Below are 19,883 nucleotides of genomic sequence, written 5' to 3'. Positions count from 1 at the left end.
GTGGTCTTCCCCAGCCAAAATATAAAACCTATTTGGCCTTCAAGGCCCTTTACTGGGAATCACCCCCTGCAGCTGAGAGAGGCTCTGCTCAATGCTTTGGCCCTGCAGCTTCTCTTACGGAAAAAAGGTGGCTCAGTAAAGACATCCCATCCCATGACACACAACCAGCCACTCTAGTCCTCTCAGCTCAGGCCATATGGCAGGAGAATTGGACTGACATTTGGAAACCTGATGCAAAGCCTGAAGCTCTCAGGGCACTGCTGCTTCCACAACTCCTCTTGTTAGGATACAGGGGAACACACAAAGCAGACCAGGCAGCTAAATTTGGGCAACCCACATATCCACTTAATAATATAAAGCACAGAGACTTAATTGCACCATGCATTCTAGGGGCCTGACTCTTGCTTAGATGCCTTCTCTCTATTGATTTTAATGGATAACAGGTATCTGAGTAGGGGCTACCTTTCTGGATACGTACAAAACTCTTCACATAACTTTGCCTACTACATTAACTCTTGCAACACTTTAACAGTATTTTTTAAGAGACACTCAAGCGTCCCACCTATGCTGGTGGGCAGTGGTCATCAGAGAGCTGTAGCAAAATAACATAATGACTCGAGGCAGGGCTTATCTCCATGATCTCACTCACCACAGGTTGGTTGTAGTGCTCCAAGGACATAGTGACCACGTTGAGGCAGATGATGAAAGTGATGAAGATGTCCAGATAGTGGCTGGTGCAGACCGAATGAATAAGGAGGCGTATGGGGCAGTAGGTAGCATAGTACGGCAAACGCTGCGCCTCTTCAGTGGAAAGAGGGAGATGGGCAGAATTAGGAAGAAATTGGAAGAAAGAGAGAAATGGGTAAGAAACACTGAAGAGGGAGCAGGCATAAGAGTGGTGATAGGTGTTGAAAGAAAAGGGAATGAAGGTGGGAGACAGAAAGAACAGAAAAGAATAGGTAAAAGATAGGGGACATAGGGAGGAGGGAAAAAATGCAAAAAAGAGGAAAGTAGAAGTGGGGAAAAATAAGTAGAAAAAAGACAAGGAAAGGAATGCTAGAAAGAAAATCTGTTAGTCTATGTTTGTGGGAATGGTGCTAAATCAGCATTTCATGCCTCGACAAATTAAGATCACAAATGATCAAAGGGAGCAGATGGTTCCAGGAGAGGCCCTGGGGTGTCACAGGAGAGAGGGGAAAAACTGGAGGAGAGGAAGGGAAAGCATGCCCACAGGCTGCAAATGGAAAAACCCCATCAGTCTGGGGTAGTAGGGATGATTTCCAGGGGCAAGTATGCTTTTGCAATTTTTGTCTAAAGGTAGTACAGAAGAGGACAGAAACACCAGGAAGAGAGCTTGCTTCACCACAGAGGGTCTGGGACCCCAAGGAATGACACTGCAACATTGATAGAAAGAGCCAGGAACAAAACACAGGGGTCTTCCTCTTTTTTTTTTTTTTCCCCTCCCTCTTCTTTAAATTTGGGGTTAAACACACAGGATGGTCTGTCAAGGTCTTCCCCCAAACACCAGCTGGATTGCAGGAAGCCCAGGTGGGACTATCCCAAGCCCAGGATGGGCACCGATGCGTGCACGTCCCGCATTGACAGTGCACATCAGCACGTGCGCAGGGGTATTTTTGGTACATGTTATCTCCCGAGGGGCAGGGTGCTAAAACCCCAGCAGCTTCCCCGCGGTCCCAGCAGACCTCGTCAGCCACCCCTCTTCCCCAGACCGCCCCAGTGGGGTGCGTAGCGACACGGCAGCGGCACGGGGAGGAAGGCTGAGAGCGTGGCCACAAGCGATGCATTTCAGAGACCGGTCCGTCAGGAAAGAAAAAGAAGAGGAGAAGGCTTTTCTCAGAAAACCTTGGCCTACGAACCGACCAAACACTTAGGCTGTGCCTTACTCCTTCGCTTCTTCTCCAGGCGGCGCAGGCGCTTCTCCTCCCGCCGGCGTGCCTCCTCAGCCTCCTGGTGCTGCCGGCACTTGTGGAAGTTCTCCACCACCACCCCCACAAACATGTTGAGCACAAAGAAGCTGACGATGAGGAGGAAGGAGATGAAGTAGAGGAGCATCCAGGGGTTGTTGTTGGTCACCGGCTGGAGGAGGAGGGAGAACAGAGGCGGTCAGTCAGCTGGATGCATGGTGGTATGGAAATGATGGGGGTGGGACCTGCCATGGTGATTGGCTGCTGGGGAGGTGGGGAGGGGTTATGGAAATCAGGGCAGTGGGCTGGGAAGAGCTGGGGCTACAGGCAAGGCAGTTTGCGATTGTCTGACTGGATTTTGGCATCAGCTGGTGATTGATGGAGTGGGTGGGAGTCAAGGGCAAGGGCCTGCCCGCACAGAGTCACCCACGATTTGGGAACAACCCCAGACACTGATGGAGTACAACACCAGCATGTGGTAAAATGGGTTCCAGGGAACACCTTTGGCTGGAGGGCAAGTAGAGACCATATCCACACACCACCAAAATGATGATGAGACCGGAATAGAAATGTCATTCAGACTCGGAGAGAAAGGAGGCCCTGAATTTCACGGGGTTTCCTGACAAAAAGCCTACCAAGTCAACAGTGGTGCACCTTGTGCAGAGGTTCAGAGGTAAACGGAGCATCATCCCCAAGGTTCAAGCCTGTGGTACTGCATCCCATGGCAGGTGCCTACACTGGACACTATCAAGGTCATTGCCTTAGCAGTAGAGGAATAGGGACGCAATGGGCGGCAGACCAACAGTCCCTGTTTTACAGGGTATTAAAATAACCATCTGTGGGCTAGGAGGGAGCCAGCATGACCAGAAAGGCACATGGCATTGTTTCTCTGTCATTACAAATAGATAAAGACCTGCTGTGAGATCCAAACTGAGTAGAGGGTGAGAATTACTACAGACGTGCACTGCACAGCCACAGCTGCACCTCCCTGCATGGACCAGGCGTGACCCTGACACCTTGCAAATAGGTGAGCAAAGGATTCAGAAGGGCCCTGGAAGGGACTCTTGGTTTGAGGGAGGTGTCTGAAGCAGGATGTTAAAGCATGCTTCTGCCTTACTAGCCCGAGGAAAGTGAAAAAGGTCCTTTTGCAAGGAAGTCATCGTACCTGCTGGTCAACAGCCACCGCATCTAGTCCATTATACATAATATTGACCCAGCCATCCTTGGAAGCCAGAACAAAGAGGGACATCAGAGCCTGCAACACACAAAGCAAAGCAGATGTGGAGCAGGTGCATCTGGCAGGCTGGGGAAAAAAAAATCATGGGTTTACGCTCTAATACACACAACATTGAAATACTCTTCCTGCCTGTGTCTCTGCACACATCAAAACCTGCTCCTTCCCCCGTGGAGGAGAGGGAAGGTGGACAGGAGGCCATGTGCAGCCAGACCCACCAGGGGAGAGAGGTTGTGAAGAACATCTGCTTTGTGGCAGGAGGAAAAAGAAAATCAAGCTCTTTGCTGCCACCACTTTTCTTTCCCCCACAACCTGTAAGCATCACCCTGATACCAACGCAGTAGTGACGCAGCTTCTGCATGGGTACCCATGCCAAATAACCATCCCTCCTGACCCAGGGATCAGGCTTTCCAAGCACTGCATCTGTGCCCCGAGGAGAGGTACCTATAGGAGGAGACAAACCCTGTGCTGGGCTCCCACCAGAGACAGGGGCTGCGGGCACACTCACCTGTCCCAGGTTGTCGAAGTTATACTTGTGGTGCACCCACTTGTAGTTGGCGGCCACGCAGTCGGACCGGTTGGTGATGTTCCTGATGTCAACTCCAAGGCAGTGGTAGAACTTGCCCTTGAAGAGCTGCAGGATGGCAGTGACCCCATCAGCCCCTTTCCCCACAGGGTTCCCCATGCTCCCTGGGATGTGCAGAAGCTCCCGAGATGGTGGGTGGAGTGCAGGGCTGCAAGCCAGGTGGAGCATGACAGGTAGGAAGGACCGCCAACGTGATGCAGAGCACAGGCTCAGACATTGCCAAGGAGCCAGGGCCACCCTCATAAACCCACACCTGGCTTTTCAGCCTCCTCCATTGCCCCAGGTCAGCAGTGACTGTAAGCCCTTACCATCTGACAGCCTTTAGGGCAGCCTTTCTGGGTGCAATTAGAGCCACCGGCCCAAAAGGAAAAGAAAAAAATCTTCTATTTAGTCCCCAAGAGTAATCTCCCCTCCCTGCTTCCCAGTTACTGAGAGAGCTGATGGGAAAAGATCTCATCTGAGGGTAAAGAACCAGAAAAAACATCCCCTATTTCTCAGATACTTTTTTTTTTTCTTTTTTTTTTTTTCTTCCCACAAAGCTGCACTGCACTGCTGTGGCTGTTCTGCCCAGGGCTCTTTCCCCATATGGAAGGTACTGGATTGTGCATTTGTACAGATGCATCAGAGCAGACTAAGTATAGCGCATTCCCTGAGATGGAAGCAACGCCCACGCCCTTGCTCCTCTGCAATGCAACAGCTGAAAATAAAGCGGATTAAATAAAAAAATAAAAGAAGGTTGTGGGTGGATTTAGGGCTCAGAGCGAGGGGGAGAAACAGAGCTGACTGGAGGCAGGGTTCATGCAAGCAGGCGCTGAGCTGCTTGCCCTCGTGGCGTGACATGGACGAGCCCAGCGAGCCCTGTGCTGGGCTCTCCCTATAACGCCGACACAAACCCTGATCCAACTCCCGCCAGGCGTGAGCGTTAACTCCTGTCCCACACATCCAGCAACGCCTGCACTCGCCGAGGACCCGGCTGTCCTTGCCAAAGGCTGCGGGACGTTATGGTGGAAGAAGCTCACGGAGGAGGGCAGGTGCAGAAAATTTCCCAGCTTGCCTGCCCCTCCTGCTGTGCTTGGTCGTGTCTGTTGTAGGACCTGGGGGTACGGGTGCCCGTGGCAGGGGTGTGGGCACGGGGGCTGTTTGATGGGCAGCAACAACCTACCTGCACACCCAGGATGCCAAAGATGATGAAGAAAGCGCAGCAGATGAGGACGATGTTTCCTATGGGCTTGAGGGAAGAAATGAGCGTCTCCACCACCAGCTTCAGGCCAGGGGCTCGACTGATGACTCTGGAAGGGAAGGAAGGGGAGCGGTGACAGAGGGACGGGGCAGGGATGTTTGGACTAAGCTAAGCATTTTCAGCAGCAGCGGACCCCCACTCTTGCTGTGCAGTGACCCATCAGTGGGGACCAATCTCCTGCGACCAGAAAGCCTCTTCTGTCCCGTGGGTTGGTTGTCTGATGAGGTACCTCCAGGGCCAGAGCCATACGGCTAAGGGGAACCTCACTGTGGCTTATGGCTTGTCAAAGACCACACTTTGCCTGGCAGAGAGGGATCTGATTCTGGGACCCTTCCTGGGGGGGCCCGGTGGGAAAACGGGGCCAAGCAGGACTCAGTAGGGCTCTGACCGGAGGGGACGTAAGGTGCGCAGCAGCCGGAGGACTCGCAGCACCCCCAGAATTTTGGCACCGCCAGCAGAGGCCACCGAGACCACAATGTCAATGAGAGACACGAAGACCAAGAAGCCATCCAAGATGTTCCAGCTGCTGCGGAGATAAGCCTGATCCCCAAAATACAGGCCTAGGGAGACCACCTGCAAGAGAGGGCAGAGGAGAGGGGGTTAAATGGCTTCTCTCCACGTTGCCTGGAAGGCTATGAAGGAAAACGTCTTTGGGGAAAGTGGTGGCACATAACTCCAGAAATAACAGGGCCATGGTGTCTTCCCACCTGTCCTCAGCCTCCCTGAGCAACAGCACACTGTAGGGAACACACAGGAAACCTTCCCCTGCCATACCACAGACCTCGGGCAAGTCTCCCAGTCCAGAGATCACCTGGGAGGTAAAATCAGGCACCAAACCCCATACTTTGGGTCTTAAAGGGGTGGTTCGAGTCTCAGCAGTTCTCAACACCAGCAGGCACTACAGAAATTGCTTGCCTTGGGGAGAGCTGAACACCCTGCAAATCAGGGCCGTAATTCAGGTATGAATTTTAGGGGTTTAACTTCAGGCACCCAGTTTTAGGACTCTTTCCCAATCACAGGAGGAGAATAACAAGATTTCCCTATTGTTAGACACCTATTGAATAATTATCTCAACTAAGAGCATTTTATTAATATTGTTGTTATTTCCCCCATTCTTGCTCCAGGAGAAAGGGAATGGACATTTGATATCATTACAAAATCCATACCTGAAGGTCAGCTATTCCTCCTGGATACTAAGATCCATTCAGATTTAAAGCCTAGGATAAACATCCCCTCCATGTCTGACAAGAGAGGACACAACCCCAGGCAGTATCTGCCTTTATCAAGGGAGAGGGAAGGACTCACACACTGAAAAGATGGCAAGATTTTAGAGGGGTGCTGAGCAAACGTGAACCATGTTGTTCCTGACACTGGGAAAAAGCTCTCAGCTCTTCATCTCCAGTAACTTACCTTCAGTGTCATCTCAGCTACAAAAATTGCTGTGAAAATGTAGTTGGATACAGTGAGAAAGATTCTCTCCTAGAAAAAACAGAGAAAGGCCTTAAATGTATCTTGACGACTTCTTGTCACTCTGTCAGGCCCCTCTGATGAATTTGATATCTTTTGCTTTCCTGTGAAGGGTCTGAAAGTTGGGAAAATAAGAGAGGTGCCTTTGGCAAAGGCCAGCACTGGGCAGCTTTTAGCTGATACACGGCTCAGCCCCGTGCCACAGCTGGGACAGGGTCCTACACAACTCTTGCAAGGGCACAGTGGATGGGATTTGCAATGCATCCTGAAAATCTGGTTTCAAGGCACTCTCTGCCCTGTTCTGCCAGTGCTGCTCTGTCCTGACCTGCTACGCTGACCTGGGACTCCTTCCCGAAGGGCTGCTGAGCACTGACCACTGGATTGTGTGTAAGTGCAGTAGGGTCTTGGGGATCACTAAGGCAGACGTGCAGAAAAAGCCATTTCACTTGCCAGCTTCAGCCACCTCCGAGATGGCTTAAAAGCAGCATACATGAATGATGACGTGCCATTCGTACAGAAGGGAAGTTACTTCTATCTTTTAGTCCCCAGTCACTGTCCCTTTTGCCAGTCATCGCTTAACTGCGGGTGCCTGGGGGACTCTCTTACTTTCCAAGAGGGAGGGAACTATGATTACTGTTTAGAAAGTGTGTTGCCCCATTATGGGAAGCGTGCACTATGGGAATTACTAATACTTGGGCATTTGAATAGATGAGTGGGAGCTGGTGTTTAATGCTGAAGTTATTCCGGAGGTCATACCAGTGCCAGGAACATTTATGAACCTCTGTCAGAGGTTGTGCTAAAAAGCGGGTGGGAGGAAATGGTGCTCACCGTGCTTCTGTGTTCAATCTGTGGTCTCTCCAGAGCAATAGTGATGCAGTTCAGGAAGATGAAGGCCAGCACAACATAGTCAAAGAGCTTGTGAGCAATGATGGTTTGGCAGAGGAGGCGAAACCTGCAAGAGAGTTCCAGTAGGCACCTGTGCCGTGGGCAGAGCAACGCTAGGAGCTGTAAGGACAGAGAATTGAGAAGTCTGGCCAAAACTGAGCTCTGACGTAGCAGTTTTCCTATCACTGATACTGGTGTCCCTTGCCATGGCAATATCCCAGGGTGGCCCAGGGTCACACAGGGAGCCTGGAGCAGAGCACGGGCAGAGCAAGGAGCTGAACCTTCATCCATTGCCCCAGTGCCAGAGTGGTTTCCTAATCACTATATGCACCACTGTGCTCCTGTCTTGCACCATAGAGAAGAGGCTGAGTTTCAGTTTTCCTCCCAAACTCACACTTTGTACCACCCCAGGCCAAAGAGGCCACATGCTGAAAGCTGAGGAGAGGCAGATAGGTTGGCAGTCATGGGGACCACACTTCTGTCTGCTCCGAAAGACACTGTGCTCATTAGCATAGGTGTCACACAGGGCAAAGAGCTCTCCTGCATGACCTGTAAGGAAATCCCCTTCTTTTCAAGGAGCGATGCACATGGGTGAGAATACTGTTGGCTGGGGTACGTGGACATTTTCTCCTGGTGGGAAGACCCCTTTAGAAGGAAGAATTTATCCCAAATTTGTTTTTTTCAGGCAAGAAGTATTCTAACTTTGCCCTAAAATGTGTGATATGACTGCTGATAAGTTGGTACTGGGACTAAAAATGAAGTGGTGAGACTGTTCTGATGCCAGGGGAGGAAATATCAGTATTAGAAAGTAGTTAATAATACATTCCTTCTCTTTTTTGGGTTAATGTTAGTATTCCCTGCCTTGCTTTGCTATAAATATTTATGATTACACAAAAGAAAAATGGGATGCTCCAAAGGGAGGGAAAGTCACAATAGCTATTTAGGATTCTCATCCTTCCTTTCATCTCCAGAATCAAGGAAGAGAAATGTTGTTTGGCTGTAGAAGTGGAGATGGAGGAGACAAAACACATTCCCAGCTGGTAAGTTTAAAGTTGCAACCTAACATGCAGCTCGGGGGCTGTGGCCAGCATGGCAACAGAATCTGCCCCATCTTCTCAACCCTTTCATGGCAAAAACTGCGCAAACCTGTTTTGTGGAGAGAAGAGATATATGGACCAGTCTTCTCGTAACTCACACCAGTCTGGCTTATAGACTTCCATCATCTTCCGGATGCGAAAGCACAGGCTCTGGAGGGACACAGCAGAAGCAAGTGCCGCTGGTTACCTTTCCGCTTGCCGGAGAGAGGCACTCTTCCTTTCACATCTGACCCCAAAACACCACTACCTGCAGTTGCCAGGTGCACTACCTGCTGTTCTTTAAGCCCCTGAACGAGGAAATGGACTCAAAGAGCAACAACCCACTGGAAAGGAGGTAGGAGCTGCTTTGCCAGGGACTTTTTACCCCTTGGCATCTGGTTTCCTCCCCAGATCATTACAAATAAAACTGCTGATGTCCTTCCTAGAGCAGAATGTTGTCCATGATGCCTTCTCAGAGCTGTCGGAGTGGCTCTGTTACGTGAGCACAGTGTTTCCTTGCCACCTCAGCTAAACGAGAGGCCAGGACAGGAAAGCCTTCTGTTGGCACCTGGGCTTGGAAGGGATGTAATTTCATACAGCATATATATCTGTATTTGGTACAGTCCTGTACTTGCTGCTGATTTTCCCCATGCATAGCTCTTGCTCCTCGCACAGCCTGACCTTTCCTAGCCTGTAGAAATCGCTGGCTGCACTGCTCTGAAATAACAGCCCCCGAATGACCATGCATGTGACCCTATATTGTCCTTCCTCCCACCATCCACCTGTACAACTGCCTTGCAGGCAGCCTCACAACATGGTTTGAGCATGTCTGGGTCTAGAAGGTCCCATCTGCGTTTGGTGATGTCCTCCAGCTGTGCTTAAAGCACCTTTGCAATCTCTCCCATCCATGTGGCAGAGAGACTGACACTTGGGGGTGGATCTGGGGTTTCCCACAGCACCACAGTGTAACCCCAGGTTCCCTCCACCAAGTACTCACATAATCTATCTCTTCGTCATCCTCTCCCCGTTCCTTGCGGTTGTTCATCTTTGGGAAGATCTCCTTGGCGATACTGGGCATTTTGCCATTGCAGTCTTGATGCTCGCTGGATGCTGCTCCCAGCTTATGGGTCACTCGGTTGCCAGACGGGACCGAGGACAACTCCAGCAAGTCACAGGAGCCTTTGTTGTCCAGGGAGAGCGTCCGGCGGTGATGGAACACTCTTCCCGTCCCGTCCGGCTCCCCATCTGCTGCCCTGTGCTTTTCCCCAGACAGGAGGGATTCGTGCTCGGCAGAGGGAGGTTTGTGCTTCAGGCTGTGTCCCCGGGCCAGGCTATTCCAGCTGGACCGACGGCTGCCCCAGGCTCCGCTGCGGCCCCAGGCACCGTAGTGGGAACTGCGGGAGCTGGACTGTTAAGAGAGGGGGATGGGGACTCAGCAAATCCGGGCACAAGGAGGGAGCATGCAATCCAATTTCAGATCACAGACTTCTCCCTGGGCCCCCAGGCCAGGGAGGTTGCCTTTTTTCAGCCACTGAGGAAGTTGCGTGGTGGGAATTTAGCAGCAACCTCTGTAAATCTGACAATAAATTGATAATGAGTTAGTAATGGTGTCAGCTGTGATTACTTTATAGCACCATCTGTGTGCAAAGCACTTACCGGGAAGGTAAATAATAAAGCCAAAGGCCAGGTGCTTGATGTTGTTACTTACACCAGCACAGAGTAAGAATAAAGCTCTCAAAATATCTGATTGGCAGTTTTTTATGCTGCCCTGGGGTAGAGGATAACACAAGGTACAGGGTGATGGATAATCTGACACACCATCTTTGAGTACAGTCTTAGTAAAAAGAAGAAATGAGAGAAACAGCATTGTTGGTTACAGTCTAGTCCAACCACATCAGCAACTTATCATGTAGTACATGCCTGACAGCTCTCCCTGTTTAGAAATAACAGGGGCACAAACCCTTTGAGCACTGATGCACCTCCAAAGCTGTGTGTGTCAGTGAGTAGAAAGCCCAGAAGCTGATGTTATAAGGTGGACAGGTCTGAGGTGCGTTGGCTGGACAGCCAGCAGTGCTTGGGGAAGTGCTAAGGGGCAGCAGGACCTGCTATGGGGAGCTCCAAGTCAAGATTTCTCTCTTCGTTGTCAGAAAGGCTTCAGAAAACCCATCTGTTATGGGACTTGGCAGTTCTGGCATCACCCAGATATTCCTATGCTCTTGACTCAGGGCATCATTTTGTGTCCTGTGCCCTACAAAAACAAGGAAAGGGCAAGGAGACAAAACATGTTTCACACTAAGCGGGAGACTGTCTCCTTGGTGTTTCCCCTCTTCCACCAGAAGAATATAAAAGAGCTGAATCCCACACTCAATGGAATATAGATCAATAACCTGGAAATAGACTTCAATAATCTGGAAATTTAGATAAATAATGTGAACTGACCTGGCTTCCTAAAGACAGGCAACGTCCTTGTGTTAGAAGCCTACAGCAGCCGTGCAATCCTCCACAGCAATTCCCGGACGATGGCAGAAAGACAACAGAGTGCTTGGACTTCAAAAGAAGGGTATGACACACTTCTCTACTCACTCACTCACCAAGGACCGCTGGTCATAGGTCATTCTCCCCAGGGACATCACACTGCTCTTCCGGGAGTCAACAGCAACGTGGATCTGGTCAGGCTGCAGCGAGTTTCGTGAAGAGTTGGTGGGCCCCCCAGCAGCCACTGGTGGGTTGGAAGAGGGCAGGGATGGGTCCAAGTGTCCATTAGGGGTCACAGGAATTGCACAGAGCTTGGGATCTGGGTGGAAAGATGCAGAAAGAAGAAGAAAGCAAAAGAAGAAGGTGGGTTCCTCACTATCCAGTGACCGTTTCAATGTCTAAGCTGTTTAGCACATTAGCAGCAGCTAACAGAATATTAGCTGTTTAGCACCAATCAGCATCGATTCCTTCTGATTTAGGGTGTTGTGGCAAAAGCAGCACAAGCTGGGAAGACTTTGAAGTATTCTCCTCAGTCCCCAAAGCTGACGGCAGCTCTCCTGGGGACCAGACAACGAGCAGAGTGCTGGTCAGGCAGACTCGGGCTGACAGGCAGAGCAAGAAGCTGAACCCTGGCAGCCAGGGGAGGAGAGTGTGCTTCTGCATGCCAAGAACAGACACCTGCATCTTCAGGTCTGAACAAATACCACCGACTGTCGGACTGGCTATTTAAAGCAGTTAGGCTTAGACACTGTGGAGGAGACTAAGATGTGGGGACACCCACAGCCATCCACGTAGTGAGGTTACCTTTAAATTCCCTCAATCACACTCTTCATCCCAGTCTATCCTACTACACTGGGCCTCTTCAAGCGACTGATCGTTGACCTTGAAGATACAGGACACCTTTGAGGGGTATGTCAGGTGCTGTGGACGACCATCAGCATTTGTTCAGATGGACGGAGACGATGAGGTACTGGATTTTAATGCCCGAAAGCACTGGAACTTTCATTTTTGTTTGACCTATTGCATCACGAAGGTCACGTATCTTCACCTGCACGCAGCGTCACAGCCGTGATTGCACCAACAGGCTCCACGACCTCTTCCCCATTTGCCCTCCTGAGGGTTTGGCTTTCTACATTCCAGGTAAGCTCTGATATAGCACAGCCACGTAACCCAGGATCAGACTGCTGTGAAAACAGCTGAGTTGCAGGAAAGAGCTGTAACAAGCCAATGCTGGAGCCACTGCTCCTTGCTGCGGGAGCTGCATTTAAGCTCAGCCCTGTGCCTGTGCTCCGTGTCTGGGTCATGCTGTGAGAATGCTTGTGCCTGACCTTGCACCTTGCTGATCCTGGTCTTGTCTTGCTGACTGGACTTCTTGGCTTGACCTCAGACCTGCCTCACCACCGTGGACTTGCCTGGCAATCGCCGAACAGTTGGCTGACCTTGGCCAGTGTCAGCAGACCTGCTCTGCTCCCCTTGTGCCGGTACTGTGCTTTTGCCACCCTGGTCCCTGCCCTCCTGCCTGGCTGTCCCTCCCTCTCAGCTCCTGGATCACCATCCACTGCGGAGCAAGCTGCTCTTGCTCCTCCCTGCCACCAAGTCCTGTCTGAAGTATAATACCCCTTGCAGAAAGACTTGCAGTCTTCAAGGGAAGACTTCGAGGGGTGGAGACCTTACCCAGAAGTTTGCAGGCAGACGGTTCCAACAGTTAATTATCTTTCCTTAAAAGTATGTGGATTTTTTCAGTTTGAATTTGTCTAGCTTCGGCTTCCAACCTTTACAATCTCATTATGCTTTTTTCTGCTCAATTAAAGAGCCATCTACCATCAGAAATCTCTCCTTATGGTCGGCACTTACAGAGTGTGTGTTCAAGTCACTTCTTTGGTTTCTCTAAGCTTCATTAGCCTCTCGCTATGAGGCAAGACTTCCAGATTTGCCCGAGTCCTTTTTAATGTGTTGGTATCCCCTACCCAAATGTGTGTCTGTTGTGGTTTAACCCCAGCCAGCAACTAAGCACCACGCAGCCACACGCTCACTCCTCCCTGCTCCCAGTGGGATGGGGAGGAGAATCGAAAAAAAAAGTAAAACTTGTGGGTTGAGATAAGAATGATTTAATAACCAAAGTAAAATAAAATGTAATACTAATACTACTAATAAAAAATAATAAATAAATTAATAATAACAATGAAAAGGAATAGAATTTAAAAAGAGAGAAAAAAAAGAATAAAACTCAAGAAAAGACAAGTGATGTACAATGCAATTGCTCACTACCTGTTGACCAATGCCTGAGCAGTGATCCACCCCTCGTGGCCAACTCGCCCCCTGTTTATATACTGAGCATGACATTCTATGGTATGGAATATCTCTTTGGCTATTTCGGGTCGGCTGTCCTGGCCACGCTCCCTCCCAGCTTCTTGTTTGTGCACCTGCTTGCTGGCAGAGCACAGGAAACTGAAAAATCCTTAACTTAGGTTAAGCACTACTTAGCAACAATTAAAACATCAGTGTGTTATCAACATTATTCTCACACTAAATCAAAACCACACTGTACCAGCTACTAAGAAGAAAACTAACTCTATCCCAGCCGAAGCCAGGACAGGGTCCCAGATTTGGACACAGTGTTCCTGAAATGGTGCCCCTGAAGCTAAGCAGAGACAGTCTCACTTCTCATTCCTAGTTGACGCTCTGCAGGTCATTCAAGAACTGCTCCCCTTGGCTATCACATTCCTCAGGATGCCAGCATGGCTCTGTTTTTCCACAGATAACACTACAAACTAGCATAAAGTTCAGAATGCAAACCGAAAAATTCTTGGAGATGGGAGTGAATTTTCTGCAGAATCTGCTTTCAGATTTCTCACTAAATAGCAATGGGAGATAAGCAAATGAGGTTGATTGAGCTATTTATTGTACCTGAGCCTTCGTGGACCTCTTGGAACTGATCTAACTCCTCCATGTTTGATGAACTCTGATCTTCATCTGAGTATGAGCGGTTGGCATCACCCTGGAACACAAATATTTAGAAGTTGGAAACTCATAAACAGAAGAGACCATTTGTTCTTGTCTTTCATTGCTGGAACAACTGTAAAATCCTCCTTGGCAGCCGGGCATCAGTGTGATCACTGGAGTGAGCCTTGTGTGACCTGCGATGGCTGACGTACTGCGTTCTTGCTTTTGGAGGGGCAAAGGACTCACCCTAGTAGGGCAGGGTCTGTTGCACAGGATGCAAATTGTGAACTCCCTTCCAGAGGGCTTGTCTATTTCCTTGCAAGCATTAATGCTGTCATTTTTTTTAAATGAAGCCCGCAAGGGAAATGACAGAGGTGTGATACTTTGGGAGTCCTCCACCCCAGTACCCTCACAGTGTCTCAAAGGTCCCCTTTTTAGCACCTCTATTCCTCCTCTTGATGAGACCCCAGTGGCAACTCACCTCAGCCTGGAACCCCTCCACGAGAATGGCCACCAGCAGATTGAAGAGCACGTAATTGCCAAACGTCATGAGAGCCACAAAGTAGAGGGATGCCCACGGCGAGGTGGAGGCCATGCCATTGTAGAGCACAACATTCCAGTCCTCCTGGGTTAGGATCTGCAACCAGGCGCAGAGGCCACATAAACATGAAGGAAGAACACGAAGGGGATTCTCAGAAAAGGACGGTGAAAGGACACACATCAGGACCACATCAGGCCTCTTCACTTCGCCATAACCACACACCCGCTGCCCACTGCCACTGTCCAGCGGTGGTACTGCCCTGAAAACGTTAGCTGAGCAAGAATAAACAAGAGCGACTGTGAGGGCAGTCATGGGCTGAGGTGACAGTGTTAAGCAGGGGAGTTACCACGACAGGAGTGACCTTTGCAAACCATCTCCTGGGAAGGAAGGAGCCCTCCTGTCTGAGAGGTACACCCCCCGTTGAGGTTACAACGCCCAGTTGTTGTTCCTCTAAACAGGACGTGCTGGAACCGTTTGTGCTGTCAGGAGCGTAGTGCAATGATCCTCAATGAGAAGAAGCACCTCCTGATCCTCTTCAGTTTGCCCTGGTCCACCCGAAGAGACCAAAATGGGCTCACCTGGAAGACGGTGACGATGGCCCACAGCAGGGAGTCAAAATTCTTCCGGTCAGGAACTGTATCTCCTGTGTCTGTCCTGAGGCTGAACTTGCAACCAAAGATGTGCATTCCTAGGATGCTGTTAGGACAAGAAGTGGAGATGGTGTCAAATATAAATACCTCTGCCACCACAATGAGCTCATCAGAGTCATTCTCTTTTCCTCCCGACAATCTAGTGTAACACCACAGGAGCGAGGGGTAGAACAACACAGCCAGACCACTGGGACCTATCCATGAAGAAGGAGCTGTGCATTGCACCCCTGTAGCTCACCAAAAACCCTGGCTTTCCACCTGCACTGGCTCAGAGCTCATGTATTCCCTCCAACCTGTCCTTCAGATCTGCTCTTCCCATCATTCTTGTTTGCTCTCGTTTTGATTCGCCTCCCTACCACCGCATCCCCGGGATGCGCTGACAGATTTTCTCGATTGCTTCCTGCCACCCTTCTGCCAGAGTCAGCCTCCGGACCGAACTGTTCCTGCAGCCAGTGTTGATTACCAAGAAACTTCACCTATCCTGTGATGGGACATTATGCACAACATGTGCATTTGGTGGCAGTATTTCTCCACCCCATCCACCCCGTCCAGGCCAAATCTTCAGCTGCTGAACCCAATTTAGGGCAGCAGTAACCCTGGCCCTTATGAACAAATAAGCGCTTGTCAGGGCTGCCTGAACCTAGAGCAATGGGCAAGACAAGTCAGGCAGTCATGTTCCAAAGTTGCTCTCCACATGAGCCATGCAGTGCCTCTCCAAAACACAGTGAGACAGCTAACTGCCTCCTCACCTGAATATAAAGATGAAGAGCATGAGGAGCATGCAGAAGGTGGCTACGTTGTCCATGGTCTTCATCAGCACCACAAGCTGGCGGCGCAGTGCAGGCATGAAACGCACCAGCTTCAGCACCCGCAGGAGACGGAAGGTCCTCAGCACAGAGAGGCCCCCGTCCGACTGGCCGATGATCTCCCAGATGCTGTGGCCCAGAGAGGCACAGGGATTATGAGGGACAAAATGAAAGACAAGTGAATGAACAGAAGAGAGAGAGGAATAACAATGCTAATCCAAGTTTTCACCTCTGCATTGGCAGCAAGTATAAAGGGGTCTGAGAGAAAATCTGTTTGAGCAGGATATAATTAGAAGTATATATTACAGGCTTATGTGTAGAAAGCTGCATTTCTCCCTTAAGAACATGAACATGGCACTGTATGTTGCAGGAATGAAGAAAGGATTGCAGCATTAAATTCCAGCAAGAAAAGTTCTTCTATCACACATTAAACCTTTGTAGCATCCTTAATTTTTGCATTTTTAAAACATTTCACAGCTAATATTTGTTGTGGACTGACAAGGCAATTGCAATTGCCTTCATTCTACAGAGGAGAGAACTAAGGGGCAGAAATGCTGTGCAGCTTGCGTAGGGTCACCAAATGTTGGGAAAAGACAACGTGGTCTCCCAATCCTTGGCCTTGTGCATCAGCTCAGCTCCTCCTAGTATAGCTGCTAAATCCTTTTCGAAAAGGCACATGAAAATGTGCAAGCTCTGTAGTACTCTTCTGTATGTATTTCAGTTCATCCCCAAGGCCCCTGTCACCTGATGATGACGATGATACTGTCAAAGATGTTGTAGGGGTTGCGGAGGTAATCAAAGAGACCAAAAGCAGCAAGTTTCAGGATCATCTCCAGGGCAAACATGCTTGTAAAGACAACGTTGCTGATCTCCAAGATGTTGGTCAATTCCTCTGGCTGGAGAGAAGGCAAATTCAGAGAGTCAGAACTGAAAGAGCCCTGCAATTATGGGAAATAAAGTGCCACTATTCCCAGGGGACAGGCTTTGTAAGGAGCTGCAAAGCTCCATGGGTGAGATTAGAGTGGAGCTGGACAGAGCCACTTGCACTCCAGATTCCTTTGCGCATTTACTACCTTGATTATAGGTTATGTCCCTAACAAATTCTTTTACTAGAGGTGGTCAGGAGCCCCACAGCCACTCACACGGCCAAGGCTGATGAAGTGTCTCCCACATCCCACTCTGTACCCTGGTTCCCCAGCTAAAGGCTGCTTTACTTTGTGCAAAGAACTTGAGTATTTTTTGAAGCAGGGCAAAAGTAGCTGATCTGCAGTCAACCTCCTTCTTCAAGGATCTTCCTCTGAGGTTTCCACAGGTAGCTGGCACATTTTTTTGCTGAAATTCTGAAAACATTTGAATGATAGGAAAACAGTTCCCTATCTTCCTCTAAACCTCACTGCACTTCTCTGCCCCTTTCCCCTCTATTTTTTCCCTTCCCCATTTTTATCTCTCCAACTCCCCACCAAATCCTTGGTATGCATTAGTTTTCCAGACTTGCTCCAGCAGTCTTTTCTCATGCCTCTATCCTCAGAGTGGTCTCAATAACTACCCAAGCAAATATCAGACTAGATGAAAAAGACAACAGCAAGAAGGGGCACTCTGCTAATGCCTACCTGTAAGGGAGAGGAAGACCAGGACAAGGTGAGGAAAAGAGAAAAATGGACAGCAAGAGGAGAAAGGCAGATGCACAAGGTGAAAACCTCCAAGGATGACACAAGATGACTGTGTTGAAATAAAAAAAAAAAAAGAATAAAAAGGCAACCTGACCCTGCCTCAGGCATTTTTTTCTGTTGAATCTCTGACACATCTTTCAGCCCCTGTGATACAGCCTTCTCCAGCAGAGACCAGAGACCAATGTGTTTGTGCATACGAGAGAAAGTGTTTTAATGATTCCATCAGTGGAACAAGTCTGAGCAAATTAAATTACTCCTCCTTTTGTTTTCTGAATTAATGACTTTTTCTTCAGTGTGTGCAGCCTTGGAAACTTCTCTGACAAGGTCACGAAAGGGTCTAGACCGTTTTCTCAGGAATGATGAAACGTTGCTTCAGAGGGAGATGGAGGCTGTGCTGATGTCACTGATGAAGGATGCCAGGATCTTGCCATCCCTTTTGGAGGCATTCCCTACACTGAATTTGGGATGGACTCATCTGCTCACAGCACGTCTCTCCCAGGGGCTAGGACTGCACCAGGCCAAACAGCAAGGGCTGAGGTCTCCAGCAAGGTCGGACGCACAAGGAGCAGGACATGTGTGCCTAAATATTGCACATACTCGGACACACACATAGCCCAGGGAGACTACCACGGCAATGGCAAGGTACAAAATGTTCCCAAAGTGAGAGAAAAACTTCCTCCCAGTATAATGGGTTGCATCTTGGGGCCATGCCCTTCAGACCGCATGAGACTGCTAGAGCAATTCACCTGGCTGTAGCATGCTGCTGGCCATCACCTTCCCAAGCAGCAGCTGGTGGAGACCTGCTCCAGATGAAGGTGTGCTGCCTTCCCAGAAGGAGGGACAAGGCACAGCAGCTCCAAGGCACTTCTTCAGGGCTCCTTTGGCCCAAATTTCCATGTTTACCTTGGGGCAGGTATGTCGTACCTCAAAGTTACACATTTGACGTTTAACCTACCGCGCCACTGAGCCCCAGCTCCAAGCCTTCGAGCCGAGTCTGATCCAGGCTCTGTGGTAGCAGCCAGCGCTGCTCTCGTTGTCTGGATACCTGTGCCAAAAAGGCGGCTGAAGATTCTCCTCTTCCTGCACGTTGGTCTGAGCTATGCCTGGCCACCAGGCCACTCTTCTAAGCATCACATAAAATGGAAGGGAACAAGAAAACTGCAAAAGCCTATTGTTGAGGGCAAGAGAGAACAGACACTCTGGCACCGCGGAAACAAAAAAGTGAGTCCCTGCAGGTCAGAGCCAACATTTTTACCATGAACTCAGTGCCCACTAGGAAGGGGAGTCATGGTCTCTCCCTGGGGACTGCAAAATTGCTGTTTTTCTAAAGGGTAGCCTTTGCATTGGCTGTGCCTGTCACTTAGTCAGCTGGTGGAAGAGGAATTGAGGGAGGAATGCAGTTCTGGGTCTGACCCTCCCCCTGAAGCTGGGGTCTGCTTTAACCCCTGCTCTGGGACCCCCAGGGGCCCAGATCCTCCCAGGTGAGCAAATGGACTGGAAACTGCTCCTCACATCTGTGGCTTCCCATGCCCATTGCAATTTCTTGCACTCCTTGTTGCAACTTTTTACTGAAATACTCCATTTCTTTAAAGTCAAAAAAGGGGAGATGGCTCAATTTCCACTGTAATTACATTTGAATAACAAAACCATCCTGAAAATGAGGGGGAAAGGAGGGGAGATAAAAGCAAAGAGAGAGAAAGAATAAGCAAGTGCACACAGGAGTGGAGAGATTAAGAACACTTCATGGAGAGCCAGGGAGTAATGACACTTGCTGTGAACATGAGGTCCATATGCTAAACAGAGATGCCAATTTCAGCCTGAATCAAATTATTATGTCAGTGAGAACGAGCAGTGTAAAAAAGCAACAGGCTATGATGGTGGATATCCTCCTCTCCGCTGTCCACACATTCTCTCTTGTGCTGTCGTAGGAAGCAATAGATGTTTGAAAAGCCATGCTTGCATCTCGCTTGTGGAAAAGGTCACCTGTTCCCCCATCTCTCCTTCTCTCCCTAACATCTGTTTCTGTAGTCGAGCCTCCACCTGTTAATCTTTTTCTAATGGGCCATCAATCAGCCCCAGCAAAGCATTCTTCCTAGAGAGAGGGGAAGGAAAGACTGGGCAGGGAAAGGAAGGAGAGATGGGCAAAGAGAAAGGCAGTGAAAGAGGAAACAAAAAACAAAGCTGGGGAAAAAAAAAAAGTAAGATAAACTCACTGGCACCCACAAGAAATAAAGGATAGATTTTTTTTAAAAGGAGTAGGAAAGAAGTAAAGGCTGGGGAAGGAAGAGCAACACAAAAGGAATGAACTCAGGGGAAAAAAAGAAGAGAAAAAGAGGGAAGAGCCAGCTGGAGAGGCACACTCACTGGCCGAAGGCAGATCCTGCA

The 19,883-nt window shown here is 49.5% G+C and overlaps 1 protein-coding gene across 2 annotated transcripts in view; it reads right to left on the bottom strand.

The window, feature by feature from the left end:
- Positions 1-19,883, bottom strand: part of CACNA1I (calcium voltage-gated channel subunit alpha1 I) — a 52,878-nt gene that overhangs the window by 19,952 nt on the left and 13,043 nt on the right. Inside the window, exons 4-19 of one of the 2 annotated variants that reach the window (XM_049822195.1) lie at positions 16,573-16,724; positions 15,772-15,957; positions 14,951-15,068; positions 14,313-14,468; positions 13,796-13,886; positions 11,005-11,207; positions 9,411-9,821; positions 8,484-8,584; positions 7,281-7,404; positions 6,396-6,464; positions 5,374-5,558; positions 4,908-5,034; positions 3,668-3,793; positions 3,091-3,180; positions 1,905-2,097; positions 650-801 (exon numbers count right to left, since the gene is read on the bottom strand). In XM_049822195.1, coding sequence (XP_049678152.1) covers positions 650-801; positions 1,905-2,097; positions 3,091-3,180; positions 3,668-3,793; positions 4,908-5,034; positions 5,374-5,558; positions 6,396-6,464; positions 7,281-7,404; positions 8,484-8,584; positions 9,411-9,821; positions 11,005-11,207; positions 13,796-13,886; positions 14,313-14,468; positions 14,951-15,068; positions 15,772-15,957; positions 16,573-16,724 — 2,484 coding nt within the window. The remainder of the gene's footprint in view (positions 1-649; positions 802-1,904; positions 2,098-3,090; positions 3,181-3,667; positions 3,794-4,907; positions 5,035-5,373; positions 5,559-6,395; positions 6,465-7,280; positions 7,405-8,483; positions 8,585-9,410; positions 9,822-11,004; positions 11,208-13,795; positions 13,887-14,312; positions 14,469-14,950; positions 15,069-15,771; positions 15,958-16,572; positions 16,725-19,883) is intronic. The other variant, XM_049822194.1, reaches the window with a different exon arrangement.

Source organism: Accipiter gentilis, chromosome 18 (assembly GCF_929443795.1).
Source record: "Accipiter gentilis chromosome 18, bAccGen1.1, whole genome shotgun sequence".
NCBI classification, from domain to species: domain Eukaryota; kingdom Metazoa; phylum Chordata; class Aves; order Accipitriformes; family Accipitridae; genus Astur; species Astur gentilis.
Note: the sequence above shows the minus strand (reverse complement) of the source record. Positions and strands in the feature narration are given on the sequence as shown.